The 23,599-nt window shown below is 32.6% G+C and overlaps 4 protein-coding genes across 4 annotated transcripts; 3 read left to right on the top strand and 1 right to left on the bottom strand.

The window, feature by feature from the left end:
- Positions 1-711: 711 nt before the first annotated feature.
- Bm13632 (rnf126-prov protein, putative) lies at positions 712-1,158 on the top strand (the record flags this gene model as incomplete). Its single annotated transcript, XM_043080166.1, has 2 exons — positions 712-781; positions 1,127-1,158. The coding sequence occupies 2 exons, from the start codon at positions 712-714 to the stop codon at positions 1,156-1,158; spliced, it is 102 nt and encodes a 33-aa protein (XP_042936100.1).
- Positions 1,159-1,178: 20 nt separating this feature from the next.
- On the top strand, positions 1,179-3,115 carry Bm6802 (rnf126-prov protein, putative; the record flags this gene model as incomplete). The annotated part of the gene is made up of 5 exons (XM_001899803.2): positions 1,179-1,244; positions 1,499-1,582; positions 1,723-1,970; positions 2,221-2,422; positions 2,963-3,115. The coding sequence occupies 5 exons, from the start codon at positions 1,179-1,181 to the stop codon at positions 3,113-3,115; spliced, it is 753 nt and encodes a 250-aa protein (XP_001899838.1).
- A 628-nt stretch (positions 3,116-3,743) lies between these two features.
- Bma-pole-1 (DNA polymerase family B, exonuclease domain containing protein) lies at positions 3,744-18,423 on the bottom strand (the record flags this gene model as incomplete). The annotated part of the gene is made up of 40 exons (XM_043080167.1): positions 3,744-3,905; positions 3,998-4,273; positions 4,584-4,787; positions 4,988-5,149; positions 5,404-5,595; positions 6,061-6,157; positions 6,321-6,409; positions 6,568-6,775; positions 7,036-7,277; positions 7,568-7,792; positions 8,321-8,423; positions 8,727-8,917; positions 9,076-9,238; positions 9,427-9,647; positions 9,900-10,044; positions 10,280-10,365; positions 10,484-10,786; positions 11,016-11,213; positions 11,375-11,500; positions 11,823-12,018; positions 12,090-12,286; positions 12,389-12,582; positions 12,656-12,800; positions 13,002-13,147; positions 13,378-13,509; positions 13,641-13,743; positions 14,050-14,166; positions 14,436-14,565; positions 14,642-14,844; positions 15,064-15,177; positions 15,313-15,445; positions 15,703-15,822; positions 15,890-16,008; positions 16,167-16,488; positions 16,955-17,020; positions 17,123-17,277; positions 17,354-17,488; positions 17,622-17,705; positions 17,971-18,085; positions 18,392-18,423. 40 exons carry the CDS (start codon positions 18,421-18,423, stop codon positions 3,744-3,746), a joined length of 6,351 nt encoding a protein of 2,116 aa, XP_042936101.1.
- Positions 18,424-19,913: 1,490 nt separating this feature from the next.
- On the top strand, positions 19,914-22,601 carry Bm6617 (Solute carrier family 35 member C2, putative; the record flags this gene model as incomplete). The annotated part of the gene is made up of 8 exons (XM_001899805.2): positions 19,914-20,051; positions 20,173-20,344; positions 20,598-20,772; positions 21,086-21,276; positions 21,764-21,877; positions 22,097-22,155; positions 22,261-22,314; positions 22,467-22,601. 8 exons carry the CDS (start codon positions 19,914-19,916, stop codon positions 22,599-22,601), a joined length of 1,038 nt encoding a protein of 345 aa, XP_001899840.2.
- Positions 22,602-23,599: the final 998 nt, after the last annotated feature.

Here is a 23,599-nt window from a genome sequence, read left to right on the forward strand (position 1 = left end):
TTTTTTGAGTACGACAGTAGTGAATCTCCAGTAATTTGATTGACTGATAAACTGTAAGAAATAGTTTGATGTGACTACCATGAGTAAAAGATGTTTGACAAAGAAAATATCGGAGTGGTAAGTTATAGAAGCAGACTCTCTGGAATAAAAATTTGTGGTCATTGTTGAGAATGATTAAAATTTATTATGTATTCTGTTGTTGTTGTTATTATTTCATCTACTTCTGTTCACAACAAATAAAATGTTCATAACAATTAGTCAGTTGGACAATGCGGCTATAATCCTATATTTATCTGCTTATTCCGTTGGCTCTTATCAGCTTAAGCAATTTAGTAAATGAAGTTTCAGCAAATTTTTATTTGTGCATCGATCTTTATTCTGATGTGGTGAAGCTAGTTAGAGTTCATACTATGTTTTGCATCACTCCGAAATATAACTTTTCTACAGTGGTCTTGGATTCTGTGCTGTTTGGAATTCAAACATTATTGAAATATTAGAAATTTATGGCCAGGTATCTACTCTGAAATTCTCTGTTAAAAGATCTTATTGGGGATTCCTTATCTGTAAGCTGTAGTTAGCTTCGGTCGCACTGATTCAAAAATATTTGAACTGCTAATTTCAGTTCTAATTTCTTCCAGTTGGCTCAATTATCATTTGGGGAAGAAATGGTATAGTTTGAGATGCTTAAGCCAACTTATTGCATATTTTTGAATGCTATGGTATATACATTCCAAAATACTGGAAGTTTTTTATACCGAATCGGGAAGCCGCCCTCAAGAAGGTGCAGTTTTCTCTTAGCAGCTAATGAAGCATGAGATCTAGATCTAAATGCTGGAATTTGAATTGTTCGTTTTCCTTAGTTACGTGAAATGATTTAAAGCATTTCACGACATGTCTCCATGAACACAATGTTAATAATAAGCCATTTTCTTTTACTTATTTTAATTCTCTTTGATTATCCAATTTTCTTTTATTATCATTGAAGATGCAAATGAAAAATGCTTTCTTAGAAAATCCATCATCAATTTAACGAATATATTTCGGTACAAACTTGTTCATAATGTATAACGATTTCGTCAGTTCATCGTTGATTTATATCATGTCATAATTGACTTTTCCGCTTCAGCTAAGCAAGCTGGTGGATTATCTGCCAATTAAGGCAGCTAATTTTCATTTTGATGTCGATGTCAATGTCGACATATTATTGTCATAACTGTCAACAAGGAGTGACATTAAGGGATGGAGTGAGTTTTCTTTTTTTTTTCTTGGCAGTTTTTATATATAATAAATGGATCCTTAAAATTTGTCGTATTGGTAATATGACCATGATTTAAACTTAACTGTTCATAAAAAATTAGCAGATCAGTTCGTCGAATCATTCTCCATGATCTAACTTCATTGATTTAGCCCCATTTTTACATATTCGTAGATTATTTAAAGTTTAGTTTTGACCGTAGTCTATGTGATTCTTGTCTAGCTTAAAGTGGAAGGTTTCAAGGATTTTGTTTGTGCGAGATGTGGTAGCGAATTCATTGAGGAGCTTTCCACAGACAACAGATCGTACATGCCACCATTTGGGATGGTATGTTCGCTTTATCCTCTTACTATGTGAAAATTTTTTAACTTTTATTTTGGTCACTTTTTTTTTAAAAAAAAATCTTGCTTATTGCCACAGTAAACAAATAAAGTTTAAAAAGCTGATGGAAACACATGAGTTTTTAGTTCCTTGGCCAGATGATCTCAGATGGACAGCATGGAAATGCAGATGTAAGTTCTTCAAGTAACGCTCATCAGCAACAAGATCAATACCAGCAGCCTTCATCAATACGATTTATGCATGGAGCTTCTGTAGGTGGTGGAGATGATGAAAATATTATACTGCTTTTCCTAAATCAATTACTGACGAATTTATCGGCACAAGGAGCTCAGATACAGCTTCAAATTACTCGTGACCCAAATGCTCACGGAAAGTAAGTTGCTGCTTTCAACTGTTATTAAGAATTTGATTTTTCTGTAGCTTCTCTTATTATATTATATTATTGCTTCTTTGCCTGGCTTTGATTTTTGTGTGATACATTGTTGACTAGCATCATCTTTATTCCAGAACAATCAAGATCTCACGTTGACACTCATGTGAATCGTGTTGTGCGTCATTATATTTTTTCGCTTAGTAGTTGCTGATCTTGCTGTAATGAATGTGCTTTATCGGAAAAATTCCAGTGTTCTTCATGGTCCCATAGCAGATTATGCATGGGGAGAAGGTGGCTTAGATCAAATTGTCACACAGCTTCTGAATCAGTTTGAAGGTGGTTCAACACCCGTCGATCCTAAATTGCTTGCTAACTTACCCATGACAGTGGTGGAGCCGAAACATATTGACAGTGGGGCACAGTGTACCACATGTATGGAAACTTTCAAAAAGGTTAGACTTAGTGTTCATTTTATAATTCGAAGATTTCGAGTTTGTCTTAAGCTTTATGACGCTCCGTACATATTAAATTTATTAATTTAATGAGATTAAAAGATCAGTGGTTACTTCATCTGTTAATGCCACAAAATTTGCGACGTTGCTATACCAGCAGTCTTTTCTTTATTTGATGTATGAGAAACTAACACAAAAACTCAACATTTAAGTACGTTTCCCATTGAAGAAATCAAAATTTGTTCATGAGAACATTCAAATGTACGTAAGGCTAGAAAGAGATGGTTTTGTCAGCCAAAAATTCACTGCAGTGCATACAACAGCTGCCAATGACAGCAGATGAGTCGCTTGTTAGCGCTGCTGCGGAACCGGTCGAACACACACCTGATAGCCAGATCAACCGAATTCTAAAACTGTGATCCTTATCTGAAAAGGGCTAGAAATAATATATCAACCCATTGTATATGTTTCAGAGCTCCAAGCTTTTTTATTATATCTGTAGTGATAATGAGAGCTATTGCAAAATATTTATAAATTCAGGATGAATTGGTAGCTATCCTAGAATGTCAGCACATTTTTCATCGAGAGTGCATATTACCTTGGCTTAGGAGGCACAATACTTGTCCAATATGTCGGCAAACAGTTGATGCAACAAAATGGTCTAGCAACAATCCATTAGATGAACTGGATTGATGGGAGTGGAAAAACCATTAATGCAATGTTTATATATTGACATTGAACGGTGTGAAATCATTTGTAGCACCCATTTCTTTGCGATTTTTCACTTTTTGTGTTTGAACGAAATAAAAATAGTTTTTACATCCATTAATGAAATAATACTTCTTTGAAAGAATAGAAGGAAAAACATAACTGGGTTTCATTTTTAATTTTTTTTTTTTTTTTGTTTGATTAGAAGTATAGAGAAATATATGACGATACGAATATGTTGTTTCAAAAGCAAAACTTTAGAGAAGCAAGGTTTGAATGGACAATAGAGCTCATAATCAATGATAATAAATGAAAACTTAACGAATCAGACGGGGCAAATTTAAGGCACAAGAATGATACGAGTATCTAATACATTGTAAGCGCAGTTGTAAAGGTGAAGTGAATTGTGATTAAAAAGTAAGTAAATACATATTGAGTGACTTTATGAATGTGAAATAAGAGACTGTTGCTGAGAGCACTAGAATGTACAAATACTTCAAAGAGCTGAGAAATCTAAGTAAAAGTTCGTTTGAAATATTTCAGCTAAAGTCTTACGTAACCATGCTTTGAAGCATCTAGAACTGCGCTTAATAAGGATTTAGGCTGTAAAAGATCAGAACAGCGTCCATTCACATAATTCAGATAAGCACATAAGGTCATGTTGTTGAGCTATTTTCCCAATCGTTTCCAGGTTGAAGCGAAGTTCGGCAGGTGATATAATGTTTTCCTCAACACCGCAACAATCGCAGAAAAGGGAAAGGTTATGTCTTCGAACCTGAAAATGATTCAGTTATGCGAATAACTTATAAGTCATATGGCGCCATTTTTCTGAAAACATGCTGCACACAATAATGCATGAAAACTTACCGCTCCACAACGTGTACACTTTAAATCTTGTATTGTATAAGCGATCAGAAGCTGATTCACTCGTTCTATTAGAAGTTGTTCAATGGTAAATGAGTCGAAATGTTTCCCACAGCTTGGACAAATCCATGCTTCTGATTGGCATATATCCAAATCATTTGACTGGCAACAAACGGTACAAAATAATTGGGTCAAGGTGCACGAAACGTTCAACGATTGCCATGTACCATCATATGATGCATCATTCACATCCAACATACGTAGAAGTTGATAACGCAACTAAAAATTTTATTATAGACAATCACTTAGGTATAACCTAATAAAATAACTTATATACATGAGATTACAATGCATGTTCTTCCGACATTACTATAATTTGACATGATACTAGAATTAAACCTTCAGTAATGTTAAAAAGTAAGTGAGGTGAAGAAAAAACTACTGAATAACTGGACTCCACATAAACATAAATTTGACATTCCTGTCTATCAAACTTAGCAAGTCTAACCTTTTCCAGAAATTGGATTCAAGTAATTAAAGAACAATCCTGAAATCCTGCCCTTAAAACGAAGTCTACATTCAACAGAACCTTTGAAATCGATTCATAAACAATACAGTCGAGTCCAATGAAATGCGATATTCCTTTCACCATCAAAATAATTGAATCTCGCAAATCAATATTTTCCCGAATATCAGAACTTAATGACAAATTATTAAGGAAATCAAACATTTGTTCTGTAACCTCGTTCCCCACCAGATTTAAGCGATACTGTTGCTGCTCCTCTACGCTGTTCTAAATATGTAACAATTAAGAAGAAAAAAAAAAAAAAAAAACAACATTGAAAAAAAACATTTCAAAACATTGAAAATGAACTAATAAGAACTTCGTTAAACTTAAAAAAATTTGGACAGAAATTGCGCTTTGAATTTCTTTATTCTGAACAAATCCATTGCTTAAAAAATATCAGTTTGCTTTAATGAAAATGAACTTACAGTTGATCTTACATTCCGAGCTACTAAGACAAGATATCCGATTAATGTCTGTTTGAACAAATTTCGATAATTTTCTCCCTCAATAAAATTAGATGTACCAAGTTTCACAGTGACTTCGTTGCCTTCTTCTTCTTCACCCAAAAGAATTCCAATATAATCATTCTGAAAAGATAAAGAAGAAATAAACTTACTGGTAAAAGACAAAAAAAGTTGAAATGAATTGAAGTCACGATTTAAATCAATCGTTTAAAAAACGATATAGAAGACTACCCGAGCGAGAGTACTCATTCTTGAAAAGACTGATGAAAGCAGCAAACCCAAAGATACGTCAATCAAATATAAAAATAGACATTCAGGCAAAGACGCAGAAATTAGAATTTTATTAAGTAAAACACAGAAAATTAGAAGAAATTTACCGTATCAATCCACAATAAAATATCCCAAAATTTAATTGCTTTAACATTCAGTGATGCAAAAATTGAGTGCTCTTCAAGTGATAACAGCAAGCTGTTTACAAATGATTGCGCATGTTCAAGAGACGAGCGTTTCGTGCACATAATAAGTCGTGAATTAGATGCGTAAATAACACGTCCGCCCAAACGATTTAGCTAAATGTAGAAATACTTCCTCGTTATTCACTTTAAATGTGTCTCAGAAAATCTTGTTAAAGAGAGCATATCAGCTTATCTTATGACCAAGTAGAATAAGATATATATAAGTACGCTGAAACTAACAAAAAAAACGCATAATTTTGATTTGTTAACATCACTAAGAAAGTAAATCAATTAAAAATTGAATAAAACGCTTTTATATCTCATTGTTACAGCTTTCAGACATGGGCCATTGAAATAGTGTCATTATTAGTGGAAAATTTTTGCGCAATTTATTAGCAAGTTCAGGTTGCTTCCAGGGTGATTCTAGCTTGAAATATATTCCATCAAGTTGACTGAAGATACTGAGTTAAGAAGATTGAAGTCCAACTTGTTTAAAAAAAAAAAGAGCCCGTTTTGGTAAACAAAAAGCCCTATTAAAAGTTATCAATCATTGTTCCCAATGAGAAGTATTTAACGTACTTCAGCAACTAGCAAAAGGATTAGCTTGGTGATTAGTATATCAACTACGCGAACAATTGCAGGATCATACATTAATGCATGTTGTGTGCGTAACCAGCTATAAAGAAAAAAAAAGTAGTTTTATTCAGAATTTTCCTTGGAAAATTTTGAGGAATGAGGATGCATTTGCAAGACACACAGAAATGATCCCAGAAAAAAATTAGTGCGTAACTTCATTTTCTATAACATTTGGCAGTTCTATGGATAAAAAATTCACCAACCGATCAAGGCTAATGATTACTTGATCAGCAATTTTATTACCATATAGATGAATATCTTTGATGCAGTCATGCAACAATAGTCGAAGGACCTAAATATTAATATAATTTAAATTATCGAACTAAAAAATAATTAAACAAAGCTAAATGACTAATACCGTACTACAGCCTTAAACCAAGATTAATAGTAGTTAGAGTAATGAACTAATCTCTGTTTTGTTTTTTTCATGTCATATCAAAAATAACACACTTTTAATGGACCTGCCACCGCGGCGCCTTCATCATACTGTGCAATACTTCGGACATATCCAAGAAGCGCATCTGCTGACAAAACAGTTCCAGTCAAAAATCCGACCGAATCCACACCACCTTCTGCATCAGCGATACTTGCTGACTGCACAATTGCTGTGACATCAACTGCGCCCAATTCCAGCTCAACACATATATCAGTTTCCAAGCTTTAAAAATAAAATGTAAAGCTTGGAAAAAAACTTAAGCATTCATGAAATAATAGAATTAGAAATTAAGACGCTATGTACACCAAGATTATCATCCCTCTCACCTTAATGTTCCTGACATAATTATTTATTTAACATCAACATTAAAAAGACCTAAGCATTTTCCCATTTGTTTAGAATTACTAGTGCAATTATGGCAACAAGCATTCATTATAAACCAATCGCTCCAGAAATATCAAAAAATATCACATTACACATACCAGGACTCATTAACCACACAAATTGATTGCTTATTGACGGAAAGTGATGACCAAACAGCGTTTAGACGGGCATCATCCAGTTCCTTACCACCAAGATCCGGTCGGCTAAGCGGTGATGCCCATAGAACATATCCCTGATTGATCAAACTTCGTGCAAATAGTACATCTGGACCAAATGTAGAAAAATCTTCTGGTATATTACCAATCGGAACATGCAAATAACGGCTCACTTCTACATATTGCTGAAACAGTTCATGTGCATAAAATTTAAAGCTATTATAATAATTCAATGTATAACTAAAGAAAACATCTAGAACGTGGAGATTTTAGGAGATAATATCATTCCTTTTGTTTTTGAAAATAAACTATTGTAACCACATAAAAAAGCATTGTTATATTGAACTTCTGTCCCGATATAATATCCGAACTGAATTTAATGGATTCCAGCAGAAGATTCTGAATTAAAATTAAGCTACTAGTTTTAATAAACGTCGTGCTAGCAATATTTTCCAAATTGAATGTTAGCTCTTACATGCAAATATAGAAACATATTGAAGTAATGTTTGATAATTCTTCTCAGGACAATACGTTGCCAATCCAGAACATTAAAAAGACCAGATGGTTCACAAGCATGAATTCGCACAAGAGGATAGTTATCAAGAGATGGCAATCGCTTAACCAATGCAGATAATTGTTGTCTCGATTGCACAGCAATCATTACTGGGTAACTGTCAACATGATGCAAATTTCGAATATACTGTAATACATTTATTCTCGTTGCACAAAAATTTTTATAGTCGCAATCAATAACTTACAAAATCTCATTGTTCACTGAATGCTGCAAGCCATGATTTCGCATTTCACCGCTTAAATTTCTCTGGTGAACATAAGAGTCTAACGGTTTTTGAAGTATTTTCCTATTCAACTAGGACAACGGGAGAAAAAATCTCTTCATTTTTTCATTATTTTAAAAACATATTATTATTCATGAATAATAGCAGACCGAAAAAAATCCTACATTTTACAATTTTGATGTACGTTGCTACAAAAAGCAATTGCATTTCTTCTTAGAATGTAGCAATTTACAATAGTCAAATCCCATTTTAACAAACATTAAGGAAAAAGAAAGGTATAATAGGAGTAGAACACATACTCTATGCTAATAAGTCATATGGAATAATGTTTCATACATAAGTCTTAACAAAGAAATCACAGAAACATCTATTTCTCTTTTTTGCATTTCTAAACATGGGTTTGTTAAATATACGAGTAAAGAAAAACTTACTCTCTGAATTATTCGATCAGCCCTTTCGACCGTAACGCACTGACTTACAATGAAATTCATATCATTCTTGCGGTTCAAAAAGGAAACACCAACATCAGAAGATCTAAAATGCGATATTTCTAAAAGTTTTTCACAAAAAACAAGCTCTACACTCCAAATCCTAATGAATGAATTATTAAATAGCAGAAAATAAAGATAAGCAATAGTTTTACTTTTGTTACTAATACAAATTTCATTATTTCCGTAATGTTTCCAGTTTACTTCTAAAATATAATAATGTGAAGTGAGCATTCTAGTATTTTAAAACATCATTAAGTCATACAACAATTAAAGCCAATTGTACATTTACAAACAATCCTGCATTTGAAATAAAAAATACCAATGTACAGTACACCAAAATACTTACAAATTTGTTTTCTCGCTGGCATACATATTTGATAAATTCGGCAAATTTAATTCAGTTTTGTTCACTACAACAATGTGCGCTTCGCTTGATGCTGTATTGAATACCGCTATAACACATCGACTGTCCTGCTGGTGCTCATAAAAGAACAAGGTGCGAATACTATTTTCCGGGAGATATTGCACCGAGAAATCCTAATGTACATTAAAAAAAATATAGTGATGTACATTTTGGATACAGAAAAACGTTGTTAAGGATGCGAACAGATTAATTTTGCGATCCTTTTAAATGATGGTTGAAGCTGAATTTCTTTGTTTTCGGAATTAAAAAAAGTTTAATCATCAGCACCAACCGGTTCAAGTTGTTCGGAATCATATGTGGAGGCTGAATTTGTTTTAAAATTCGGTTTTAATCGACAGCTACAGCCTAAGGTAAGTACAGCTCGGAAGAGTATCGGCATCTGTGACTCATAAACACCTTCAATTCTCATCGCACATAGCTCTTTGTTCAACTGACTGCAATCATTGTTACTGTTACTTTCGACACTTTCCGCATTAATTACAAAATGGTAAAGGAAAAAGCAGTTAAAGAAACCAATTAACTTTATTCAACTTCTTCAATCAAGTTCATTTAAATTTAATTCCTCATCGAATTTCTTAAAACTGAAAGCGCTATTTCGAAAAATGAAAATAATATGCAATACTTTAAACTTGATTCAAATATCCTTTCATCGATAACATATCGTCGTAAATTAAAAACTGGCTTCAAACGTGGGAGAATGCGCTTAACTAGAATACCAGAATTACCATTTTCTTCACGATTATTTACATAAATAATCCGTGGCATTCGCACATTGAGTTTCACCATTTTATCAAGAATTATACACCACAATACCATCAGACCTTTGCTTGGAGTTTCTGATATCTGCAACTATTTCATCAGTTTTACTAACGGATGTTTTATTAACAATGACACTAAGTAATGTTAAATGTTATTTTTACGGTTTATGATATATATTTATATGAAGCGGGAAATTTCCTCCTTTGTTCCCACACTTTTTCTCTTGTACAACAATGAAGATTCCTTAAAAACCGCACAATTATTTGAATATACGCTACTTCACATATAAGTAAATCTACCTTTACAACTTGCTGTAAAACATTTATAATATTTAACCTTAATAATTTGCCACACTGTATCTTGCATCATCTGTTTACCACGTTCAAGCACTGAAATAATTGGTGTAATACCTTTAGATAAAGCATTTTGCCTTTTACGCTTCTTCTCTTCTCTTTCTTTCTTCCATTTCGCCTTCAAATATCTACAAATTTTTAAATTTCTGATGACAGCTATGAAAATAAATTTGGATTTTTGTTCTCTCAGTTATAGCGAAAAGTTTGACTACAACAACCCATCTATCTCGTTCCAACAAGTTCATTGATACCATTATAAAAAAAAAAATGGAGAAATTGCTACTTTTACCAATTTTACCATACGTCGGGGAAAAAAAGTGATCAAGTTATATAAGTCACATACAAGAACAACAAAAACAATACCGTAACCATTCTTCAACTCCATGTTCAACAATTGTTTTTTTTTGTATCACCATCCACCGGTCAGTCTTTTGAATAGATATTGAACCCTATAATTGCTTAATAAAGGTTGCATATGGTTGCTTCCATGCGGAAGACTCCTGGAACTAATTAATATAGTAAAATAATTAATAAACTCTGTTTAATATGAAGATTAAATCATTTCACCTTCTCTAAGTTTTGTGAATCGTTGAAGAAAGTAACATTATCCAATGAACTGTAATTCGTAGCTCTTGAAATGCTAATACTTTCAATATCAGGTGTAAAAGCCGGTGCAGCGGTTTTTTTGAAGATTTCATTGATTTTAGGTTGTTTGTGATCATTTTTTCGTTGTTGCCGCTTGTTCTCCAACCAGTCTGGAAATGGAACGCGTGGAACTGGATTCGGAACATTCTGCAGAGCAGCTGGAATTGAGATAATTTTCTGAATGGTAGCTCCAAAACGTTCAATATAATATTCCCAGTCGATAATCTGCAAGTTATGAAATTATTCATCAGTATTCTAAATACTTTTAAATCTGCCAACAACTCTAAGATTCAGTCGTCTTGCTTGAAACAGCTATTTCGGATCAGTATCAGAAAAACACAAAACATCATTCTAAAAAATTACAAATTTCTCGAAATAATTCTAACTTAAACTTTAAGAACCAGGATGATGAATAAGCCTAATTCTGACTCTTAGAGTGTAAATCAACACCAACATTTCGGATATCGATATTATCTTTGGTAATTTTTGTATCTTTGGTCCATTTTCGAAGATAATGAGCACAGACGTTTGGTGTTGCTTGGAATATAGCCAAAGGGATAGCTCTTTGTGCGACAGGTGCATCAAGTGGCATCTTTGAAATAATAAAACGGCAAGCAAGCCCAACATCTTTAACCATATCATCACCAAGAAACTGAAAACTTTTTGATAGCTTAATTCAATTTCTTTTCTGAAGTAACGTGGGCAAAGTTTCGCAGGAATAAAAAAAGAATACGATATAAATTGACAACTCGGACCTAAGTTTTCGTCTTTATTTTTATTAATGAAAATTGCAAGTTTCTTAAAATAGCTCACCTCTGCAAGACGCTTCGCAGTTGAAATAGATGTTGATTTTTGTTCACCGTAATCATCAAGTTTTTTTGACATGCTCCGATTTTCCGCAATTAGATCAAACAATTCGTAATCTGGCAGACTAGCGCCCTGGAAACTTTGACAAAACTCAAACGTGAGAGGTGAGACTCAAAAAACTGAAGCAGTAAAACCAGTTTTGACCATAAATTATTCTAGATTAACTTGTTGCAGACAACATGATAGTATTACATTAAAAAAAGTGCAAAGTTATTAATCAGTATGATATTTTTATTGCTTATACAAAGCAATAAAAACAAATAATGAATTATGATTTGAAAAAGATGAATTATGATTTCAAGGAGGGTCAAATAGATCAATTCATGAAAATCAACTATTTCCATCATAAATTAGGGTGACGAATTCTTTATTATACAAAAACTAAATTACTTACTTTCGAAAATAATACATCCAGCCAATAGTTGGCTTCTTTTGCAGCATGCTCATATGCTTCTGCACGACTTTCGCCTTTAAGAAATGCTTTAAAAACTGAACTCTGGAAATACTTAATCAGTGCTAATTCGCCACGCCGTTTCACTTCAAATCCTTTTAGCTCAGCAAGTGAACCATCAAAATTGAAAACTGCATATCTGGAAATTCAAAAAACATTCAATTTGACTCAGCCAACAGAGAGAAGAGAGAACTTTAAAATTCAACGCACCTTTTTTTCAGTTTTTTGCCTTCTTCTCTAGAAGCTGGAAGAATCATCGCCAAGTATGGCCCATCTACTTCGAAAAATATGGAATTTTCGGAAGTTACAGAATATGTTCCATCCGGTTCAAGTTGATGAAATTGATTGTTTGTAAATTTGTCATGAATAAGCGCATTGAGAATTGCACCCGGATATGAAACAGTTACCTATAATTAGTCCATATTTAAACTAAAGGAAGGAAAAAAAATTTAGAAATGCAAAAAATCTTGCGGACCCTTAAGAAATCTACCATGTTGCAGTAACAGTACCGTTTTACGCTTAGAACTGTTCAAAGTGAAAGTAATATTCTCCGGAAAAGTCCCCGGAATTAAGCACCATATTCCATCTGTATCAAGTTCCAGAGGTTTACCAATACGTTCTACAAGCTTCCGCGCTTCGGTGATAATATTTGCACCAGTATGGCAAACTATACCAGCCATTTCCATTGAAAACCATCTTGCTCCTAAGAATGATATATTGATTTCTTGGGGTGATGGAGAGTTTTCTAATTTTCTTCATAAACTTTTAACTAAAACCTTTCCGCATGACATATCCATAAAATGAGTTTAAGATGCATTTATGTGCAAGCTGCAAACTTTCGTAGAGAACAATGCGTCCCTGGGCTGTTTTTAAAGCATGAATATCATCCTCCGATACTTCGTCTAGAACAGCTTTAGCTTTCTGAAATATGTATTTTTAAAAAAAAGAAAAAATACAAATGAAATATAAACTTCGTTCTTCAGTAAAATCGGAGAATAGGAAATGATAATCAGCTAAATACGGAAAAATATTAAAAAAGAATAAAATAATATTAAAAAGTTTTATCAGAACAAGCAATGATTTGAAGCAAAAGAAATGAATAAAAGCCAAATTTACACTTGCTTTAAGCATTGCTTTGTACTCATATCGTCTGTCTCGGAAAGATTTTACGGTATCCACATAAAATGCATTTTCCCGTTCACAAATCGTCGTATAACGATACTCATTCCTCGTTATGTGAGTTTTACCGTAAGCACGTTTACAAAAATCTAAATGGAATAATCTGAACAAATGTGTAAAAAATATGACTTGGAAATATAAAATATTTTACACTTTATTATTGTAATAGTATATCCGACAATTCAAAAAATAATTTGGGAGGCTTTAATTATGCTAACGGGTATTGAAGAATTTAACCACAATTCTCTAAAAAAAACGAACAAGATTTCTACTTCTAATTTATCAAAAAAAGTTTCTACTTAAAGAAACTAAAACTTACCTTTTACCCGTTTTGCTTCAATTTGAACTCTTTGCTCATAATCTAAGCTATGAAATGCTCTTGGTGGTTTACCAAATGTTTCATTTTCTAGTTGTTGCAAAATGCGTTCATATTCGCCTCTTGAGGCAGGCACTATAAAATGATTACACTATAAAATGAATTGTTTTCGAAAAAATAATGAAATAAATTTGTAATACAACTACCACTATGAACACTATATTATTATGATACCCATAATTATAGCTATACTATAATAAACTTACTGATTTCACCACGCCATTCCCATCGCATCGTTCTCTGACATTTTGCTTCTGGTGAATTATACACACAAGCAATACAGTCTTCATTTGTAACAACTGCTGATGGCTAAAAAATTGCGAAAATCTGGAATTAAAAATCTGGACTTCAATAAGTTTCAATTGCCTAGTAATTAAGATAATTAACAAGGAACACAATTAAGATTGTGTTGAAACTTCCACTGAATGTAGCATTTATTGAATTAAAGCATGAATTTAAAGAAGAGATAGTGAATAGGTGATCTCAAAAACACTTTATCTGAACATCAAGAATACTAGCAAGAATGGGGCATAATTTGATGTTGAAGTGAAAAAATAGAAACTAAAATCAATTATGAGAGAAACATGGAATAGGAAAAAAAGATAGAAAAACAACCTGAAGACGATTGGTAAGTATAATATTGGGATACATTGCACCCACATCCAAATGATAGATTTTAGGAGTTTCAAGGCGTAAAGGTCTCTTAATAAAGTCATCAAGTTGTGTTTCAACCTGAAATTTATCACATAAGATCCAAAGAAAATGTAATCGTTTCCAGTTCAAACATTTATCTATAATACGCTTTAAATAAAGTATGAAAAACAATATTTATTGACAAAGTAGTACAAAACACGATGGTTATATTTATATGGAAATACTGTTGTGAAGTTTTTGAGTGTCAGATCCAAATTATTCAATGCAATTCTGTGATCGAAAAAATCATGCTGAATGTAACACAATTCGAAATGTTCAATAAATGTTGAAACAATTAATTTATATACCTTACTTACAACTTTGTCAAAATCAATGACTTCATCCATGGTAACACCGAATTCACGAATCAATGAATCACTTAATGTTTTTCTAACATCTCGTTTTAAATCTAGAATTGCGGCCGGGATGATTCGAAATCTGCAAAACATTTATGCCTAACAATTTCAAAATCTACGTGTCTTGAAAAAAAAAAAAAAAAAAAGGTAATTCGAACTTTTCCGGAATATCGGCGCGGAAAACACCAGATTCCAAAGCTTCAACATGGCCTCCAACATATGTTTCACTTTCAATTACATGTCCATCAGTGGTATATTTTGTTCCATAATGTAAGGATTTATTCGGGAAAATGATATTATTCTGGAAAGCTTTAACCATCAAAAGTGCTTCACATAGTGTACCGGAACCTTTGCGAAGTACCTGAAACAAAATTGTGGAAAAAGGATTTTAATTTCACGTTAAATAAGTTCTTCGGACTTTTATGTCTCCAAACAAGTTAAAGTTTAAGAAAAAAACTTAATGAAACTACCAGTGAAAGAGACTATTAGTGTTTTTTGAACTTTCAGCAAAAAATAAAACTAAGGACAAATATAAATGTCGAAGTAAAAAAGATATTCATACAAAGAGAAAAAGACATACATCATCGGGACCCAGAGGTATGATTGTACACAACGCAAAAATGAATGGATGAACATATTTAATGTATAAATAATAGGTTGCAACAGCATCAGACACTGAATAGTTTGCCAACATCTAAAATTTCCAAAAATCTAATAGACGCAAATAAACAGACATTAAACTCTAAACTCGAAATGTTTGATTCCCTCTCATTTCTTCCTTCGATTGAAGTAAACGAAGCTGAACCTGAACTATCAAACTAAACTATACTTGAGGTTCGTCTTTTGCCATTGCACACATTTGTTCAGGATCAAGCTCAACTGGATCATACCGAAGTTTAGCTTTAGTACAGGCTTTTAGATTCTGACTTCCCACCGGTAGATAACTATCACGTTTCACCCACCTGAACATGATAAAAATGTAATAATTTAACCGTTTGTATTCAATTTTAATACATAGTTTCAATTGTATAATTCTCGCACTCTATTTGATCTCATTCCAAAATAATATCATACAAATTAATTCATTTAAATATAAGGGAATCCTTTTAATACTCAAAATAAAGTCAGTATAGAAAAAGACTAAAAAATTAGTTTTGAAACTACATTCTGTAATAAATGCACATATTATTCCACAAATCAAAGAAGAGATTGTGCTTACTTGAACGCATCAAGATGGACTGCATTTGTAGCTCTGTATTCTCCGGAAGAATTTCTCGAAACACCAATTTCCGTCTGCATATTCAAATTATGCACTGCAGCACGAGCTTCTACGAAAGGCCTGCAATTTGATTCTTGACGGATTATGGATACAAACTGGGAATACCTAATTAGTGGGACACACTAACCAATCAAATGAATCGCCATTGTAAGTGACGAATACAGTTGGACGCAGCCGAATGATATGGTCAAAAAAATATTTGATAACGGTTTTTTCATCAGGCAAATTGATAACCCGGAATATTCCCTTAAAGATTTTTAAAAATTAAAACATATCAAAAAGAAAGCATAAAGGGAATTCTGAGATAGTAATCCAAACAATTTTTTTACAAATTATTCGAATTATTTGAACAAATAAGTCCAAATAAAACATAAAATTATATACGATCAATTTCAACAAATTACCTTATATTCTGGTCTTGGAGTATACTCAAAATCATCCACATCTGAGGAAATAATTTGCCTATTAATAATTAAGAAACCGTTTCCATTAACCATATAAGAAATCATCATGATTTCATCAAAACTGCTGTCCGGAAATTTCAAAGGAAGCTTCGTAACTTCAATATCATAAGCTAAAACAACTGGTTCCGGTGGATCAATCAACGTTGGATGACGAGTTATTTTTGGCTTTCGATCGAGATCTCTTCCTGTTACCCGATACCACAGACCTACGAATACTTCCAGATCAATGCACACCCTCATTTGGTAGGGTAAATCATGTTCCCTGCAATTGTAAGCTTCTTAGTGGTGGAAAATTGGTAACGCCTTATTCATCAAAAATAAATTGATAAATTTCATAAGTCACACATCGTTTGAATCTTTACATAACAAAAACCATAAAAGTAGACTTAAAGTTGAGAGCTGCATCAATCTTATCTTTAAGAACGACCCAGTTGAGTAATCAAATACTAACTGATTTGTGCAGTAATATATATATATATATATATATATATATATATATATATATATATATATATATATAGTCGTCCTTGTTTCAAATTCTGTAGCATCTCACCAAAGCGGGCTGACCTCACGCTTCAATTTCTCTAAGACGTGTATGTCTTAAGCAATAATATCAAATACATTAGTTGCTAACTATTAGTGGACCAAAAACAGAAATGGCACTCTATTTCCTATTGCAGAGATGACAGCTGACCTTTTGAAATGAGATAAATTTCGAAAAGAAAAACCTCAAATCAATAATTTTTTCTAAAACACCGCCTTCATCGGACAGCACTTCCTGCAGACCAAAATGTCTGAAAATTATTGAAATTCGTATTATGTCGAAACAAACTATAAAATATTTTTGTAAACCCAATTAATAAAAATTTTTTTTTGCTAAAATGGAACAAATGAACCTGGTAAGAAGATTAGTATATGAAGTTGTTTGCTTTTCTCTTTCCTGATTTCTCTTGAGTATTGGTGTGATATCTTTTTTGAACTTTAGAAGTTCACTTAAACTTGGGAATGAAATCTTCAAATATGTCCGTTTTAATCCTGATAGATGATTTTTCTGCAAGAAAAATAAATTTTCAAGAAATTCGTCCATTCTTTCTTAAAGCTTTCTTCGATTCAATAAATGAACTTACTAAATCAAGGTCTTCTTTTTCCACGATATTGGTTGTAATTATACTTGCATATTTCTTGGATAAATATGATAGGACCTGATGTTCAAATGAAGGAAGCGTTGCAATATATAGATATGGACGAAATGGATAGGATATCTAAATGAGAAATAGTTATAATATGAAACTATCTAAATAATTATTGTGTGAAATTATTTCCTCAATTCCAATAAAAATTTCAAGTAAAGGTAAATTGCCCTATTACCAACATCAAAGTTTTTAGATTTGTAACCTTAAAACGTCCTCCATCTTCTTGAATGAAATAAAAGTCGCACACTGCAATGATATTTTTCGTCTGTTCATCTATCATTTCCGCCTGCAACATTAAAGACCAATCCCAATCTACGTAATTTGAATTTTTTAGTTTATTTATGATTAGGATTTCATGGAAATATTTTAAAAACGACATATTTTCAGGCAAAGAAATTTAGACTATCTTTAACACCCAATGTGACACAGTATATATTTTTTTATCGAAAGTTTATCAAATATATGTTATAATCCATGAATGATATTTTGCATTCGCCGCTCTTCGAATTCAATGATAATTTATGATCGGTAATGTTTTGAGTAAAACCCACCGACTGAACATTCAACAACCAGGCATCCTTCCATTCTATATCAGTGTAACGTTGGAAACCAAATTTTTGATCCAAAAATTCTGCTGAGTGAATTTTTTGCAAACGAGAACCATAGCTGGAGTCAAATTTTAAAAATCACTTTGTTATCAAATTCTCGCTAAGTGAAGGATTGAATTGATAGTCAGAAATATATAAGCAGAAATAAATAATCTGAACTGAAATCTTGTTTTATCCGCCAAAGAAGTTTTAAGCAAACCGATGGGCGAAGATGGCGTGAAATGAGCTCCAATTACTCTGTTTTTATAAAAAATTGAAGAGTGAAAAACAGTGCATTGACAAGAAAATATTCGTTTAGGTTTGCTTAAGTGAGGACTATCTCGAGATTAGGATTTATATTAATGAAATCTCAAACAGTTCTCACTTTTCTTGAATGTTGTTCGTCTGCTGATCCATTCGTAAATACCAATCAGCTTAATGCGTTTCTATCATTTCAGTTTTTCCAATCTAAAATAAAATAACTCATTTTCTCCATTTGCTTCTGCTATTTCTCTTTAACAATCCATTATTACATTTGACATAAACATGAAACAAACGAACTGATGACGGCATCCAAAAACCTTCAACTTTTTATTATCTACATTTCAAACTGTAATTGCCTCATTTTTTTATGTGAAATGTTCTAATGATCTATAATGTTCTTAGAACTATCTTCTAAGGTTTTCTTTACAAATATTATTTTTTTCCGTGGTATCATGATACGGTCTATTTGCAGTGAGTTCAATAATGCAGTGTTAAATTACTTTGTCAAAAATTTACTAAATTACCAAAGACAAGTTTCAAAACTTAAAACATAGTGTCCTTTTTGAAACCTGTGAATTCGGAATAGATATATTATTTGTCACTGCCACTTTGATACCAACAGGAAAATTACCAAAGATCGTAATTCAAAGAGCACTGGAATAGAAATTTAAATACCTCAGAGTAGTTTACTGAAATAGAACAATTAGTACGTAAATGACAGTTGTTATCGTTTACCAGTACATAATAGGTAAAAATAAATGAGAAGGTAATTAGTTCAATTAGTCATTAAATTAATTTGGTAATGCACATAGATTTATGATATTTATTTAACAAACGACAACGATAATACACTGTGAGGGAAACTGTGCAACAAAGAATCTTGAAAAATTAAATTTAAAAATTTTGGCGCGTTTTTACGGTATTTTGGTAAGGTAACGTTGATATTGATAAGAATTACAGGAAGATGTTTGATAAAGAATAGCGATAAGAAGTTGAAGTGAATTAAACTAATGAAATTAGTCAATTATAATTAGTGGTTTTATATGAATTTTAAATATTTTGATGGGATGAACAGTTGTCATAATACACCCAACAAAAAAGTATTTGCATACCGAATCGATTTTCTTATTCACATTCACCTGTTAATTGTCCCGACTCGCATAGTTCACGTACGTCATTTCATTTATGTGTTATATTTATCATCCGAGTAAAAAAAATGTTACGGAATGTTTTGTTTTGTTGCCTTTTTTTCTGACAAATTTATAATTGTGCTGTTAACATTTCATTTGTTGTTGTATGCAGCCATTACTATTTAAATTTACTTGAATTGTGATTGAAGCTTTCCTCCGTACTGTTCTTAGTTTAAAAATCACAGTTAATAACCGATCCCGCTGTCATCGTTTATTCTTCTTCATCTTCACTTTCATACATTGAAATCGAAGATTTTTAATGGAATGTGTGATGGCTTTTTTTGTACTGCAGGAGGGATGGTAGATTTTTTGCAGAATGGACTAATTAATAAATTTGAATTTTCCTTGAGATGGCGTATGTGTGTTTTATATATATCCACAAACTCACATTTCTGGCGTATCCGCTTGCACAGAAAAAATCTTGAAATATTTATAGATGGCGTAATTCTCGGTATGAGGAATAGATCAGGAAATGAAGGCAAAGAAGGGGAAATACCGGACAGCGCTAATATGTGGAATATATTGGCAGGCGTGTGCATATATTATCCACTCTCAATTGGACTTACTTTCTTTCAGAAGTGGTTCATTAAGGTTGCAGCATATAAATTGTTTTTTCTCAGATATTTGCATGAGTAATCCCTAGAAACTGAGCTAGACTTTAAATAACACTAAGTTTTGTTAAGTTAAATGAATTTGAAAATCTGTTTTGCAGAGTTACGAATTTCCACTACTTGTCGTTACTTGCCACTATGCCATCAAATACTTCTTTGCAATGATTATTCGATTTGTCATGGAATATCGAGCAGATAAACGCACTCGGATTTCATTCAAAGATCAGCTCCAATGGTTGGTACCAATTGGCATATGTGCCTCGCTGGATATTGGTGCGTTTTAGTTGCCGTGTTCTGAAATGATCGACATAAGCTGAACATGTTTAATAGTTCATTTCCATCTGAGTTCCTATTTTGTTGCCAGAAAAATATTAAGGAACATATTTCAACTTATTGGAATGTAAAGTGAAATTTATATTATTTGTTGCATCTAACAGTTAAAAGCAGTTAAAATACAAATGTTTCACGAATTTATAAAAGCTTCTAATGACAGCAGCATTACTAGGTTTGAATTAATTTTTTTCAGGTCTATCAAATTGGGGTCTTAAATATGTAACAGTAAGCTTTTTTACAATGGCAAAATCAAGCAGTATTTTGTTTATGGTTACATTTGCCTTACTGTTACATTTGGAACGATGGCGACCTGTTCTTATCATATCTGCTGGACTTATTACATTTGGCTTATTTCTGTTCACATGGAGGTTCACTTGCTTCTAGAATTATTTTGAAGGGGAAACACAAGATCTAAATTTAATTATTTTTGTTGATTGACTTCTGTAACGGTCATTCTTTCAGATCTTTATAGAAATTATGGAACAAAATGTTACGAAATGTAGTATCCTATAATCGTTTATTTTTATTCTGGGAATAAATTATTGCAGGAACCGATCAGTATTAAATTGATTGCAGTGAAAGTGGTCTATTTCTTGCATGCAGAAGGAAGAAAGACAGCTTAAGCATTTCATCCTAAAAAGTTATAATACTTGTTAACATAATAATAACTTGTCTTTTCAGATCGGCTCAGTTCGAACTTCGTGGTTTATTGCTGATTGAATTGGCAGCAGCATGTACAGGGTTGAGATGGACAGTTTCACAAATCATTATGCAAGGAGAGGAAAAATTGCTGAAACATCCACTGGATATGGTTGCGTACGTACAACCGTGGATGTTTCTTGCTATTCTTCCTCTTTTTTTTATGTATGAAGGTAATAGATAAACAGAATCTTCAGTTAACTTCAAGACTATCTAACAACAAAAATTTTGGATTTCTCCAGAAAGTCACAATTTTTCTTAGCTTAGTCGCTCGATTTTTTAAAAAAAGACTGAGATTTTCAATCAACTGAACGTATTGCAATATCTTCATTTCTTAGTTATCAGAGATCGATTGATTGCATGATTTTCTTCGGTGTGATTTCTGATGTAGGCAGAACATACTTCAACTGAGTGACATGTTTTATCCATTGCGGCACATTATTTCCTTGTTATTTGGGAATTTGGGATTTTTTTTCCAATTCTACATTTTTTATAAAAATATAAAATTTTTCATTGACATCTTATATTAATCGCCGAATTTTGTGAAGCACTAGTATCTGCTATATTATATGTAAAATTTTTAAACTACAATCGAGCTGAATTAGGTTTATAGCGTACATTATTACCAAGTGGAAAGTAATTTGAGATTGACAATTTCAGGCTCACAGCTCTCGTTTGATAAAGTGACATATTACCGTAATGAACATGCACCTTTCTATGTTTTATTTTTTATTTCATTTGGGGGTCTATTGGCTTTTGCAATGGAAATGGCAGGTAACATTTGCTATCATATACTCTTCAAATAGTCATTTGATTGAAAAACTAATCAGTATGTACACTGAATGATTTTTAAATCATTCGCTATACCATTTCCAACCTGGCCCGGGAAAGAAATCGATCGGGTTATCTATCGACAAACATATAGTATGGTATTGAATGATGCTTTCTTAGTAATTGCTTTCGTAAAGTGTCTTACTACTTGAAACGTTTTAGAATATCTTCTTCTCGTATATACATCGGGCATCACATTAAACATATTCGGGATAATCAAGGTAAGTCTTTGTTAAAACACTATTTCCAAATGTTCATTTAATTTTATGAAACCTTGTTTAAAAACAATTAAAAAACCACTCCTTACCTTACTAAATATGTTTCAGGAAGTAGTAACATTATCGTTGGCGCATTTTGTTAATGGGGATTATTTTTCCTTGGTAAGTGAACTTGCTCAAGCTAGTCCGCACTCCCTCACTTCATTAGCCAAATGCATTATGCGTAACCAGAAAACCTCAAAACAGTTAACAGCTACAGTACACGGTGTAGACTGTAATAAAGTATAAGCTGCGATTCTTTATTCACATTGCAGGTTAACACAATCGGTTTACTGCTGTGTTTCTCTGGTATGCTTTTGCACGCTTTTTCAAAAAGAACATTACTAAAGGCCCGCACAAAACCACGAATGCCGGACAGGAGAAGACTGTTGACGGATGTTGATGCATAATATCATGTTATTTAATCCTTTCCTGTTCAGTCTCTGAAGAGACTGAAAGCTGGACCAGATTCTAATAAATAGGAGATTTAAGTTGTTTGATATCGAGTGCTACCTCCATTTTTTTTGTTGTAGTTTCTCTGTGCTCCTTATTCTTGTTATCGTTTCGAGCACAGAAAAGAACAATGAAGTGTGCTGAAAGATGAAATGAGGTCTAGCATTGCAAATTTTATTATATCGTGTTAAATGGGACATATACTTTAATTCAACCTTTTATTTGACATCATTCCATGTAGGTCTACATTAAACTTGCTATGCGTGTATATATATATATATGGTGGCTAGACTGTCAATTGTACTGCCATTAACTGAATGATGGTGCTTTTAGAAATTGTTTGAAAATTTGAAGTGTTTAGCCGTTAATGTATATGAGGTGATTAATCTAGATACCACACATAGCAACTACTCAGCTGCAATTTTTTGTTTGTCTTATTTGGTCCTGTTTTTCCAATTGCATATTGTACATCATTCCGGTTTTACCATTTGTCTATTTATAAACTATTTTGTAATCGGTTGTAACCATTGCTTTACTAGTCACTACCATAACTGTTAGCTAGCAGTCGTTACTTTCACTTACATAATATAAGCGTGTCGCAAAAGTTAAATTGAACACAACTGTGGCAGTGATTAATAAAGAGTACCGATATCGATTAGCACAGAAAGAATCAGATCAAGATTATGATAATAAAGCAAAGCTTGCGACATTGATTTTAGTAGTTTGGATGTCTTTTCAACTTTACTTGCTTGTTAAATCCCAGTTTTCTCGCATTGCCCTCGGCATGATCAAAAGATTAATGTATGCCAAATTCTTTTCACCCCATTTTCTTACAAATAAGGTGGTAGTGCGCGATATGCGTGCAATACCAGGAATGGAGAGGTCACGATTAATTAGTAGAAGAAATACGAGGAATGATGAGCTTTTCTGGCATTTGATTCGCATAATTTTACGG

This window comes from Brugia malayi, assembly GCF_000002995.4.
Source record: "Brugia malayi strain FR3 genome assembly, contig: Bm_v4_Chr3_scaffold_001, whole genome shotgun sequence".
Taxonomy (NCBI): Eukaryota; Metazoa; Nematoda; class Chromadorea; order Rhabditida; family Onchocercidae; genus Brugia; species Brugia malayi.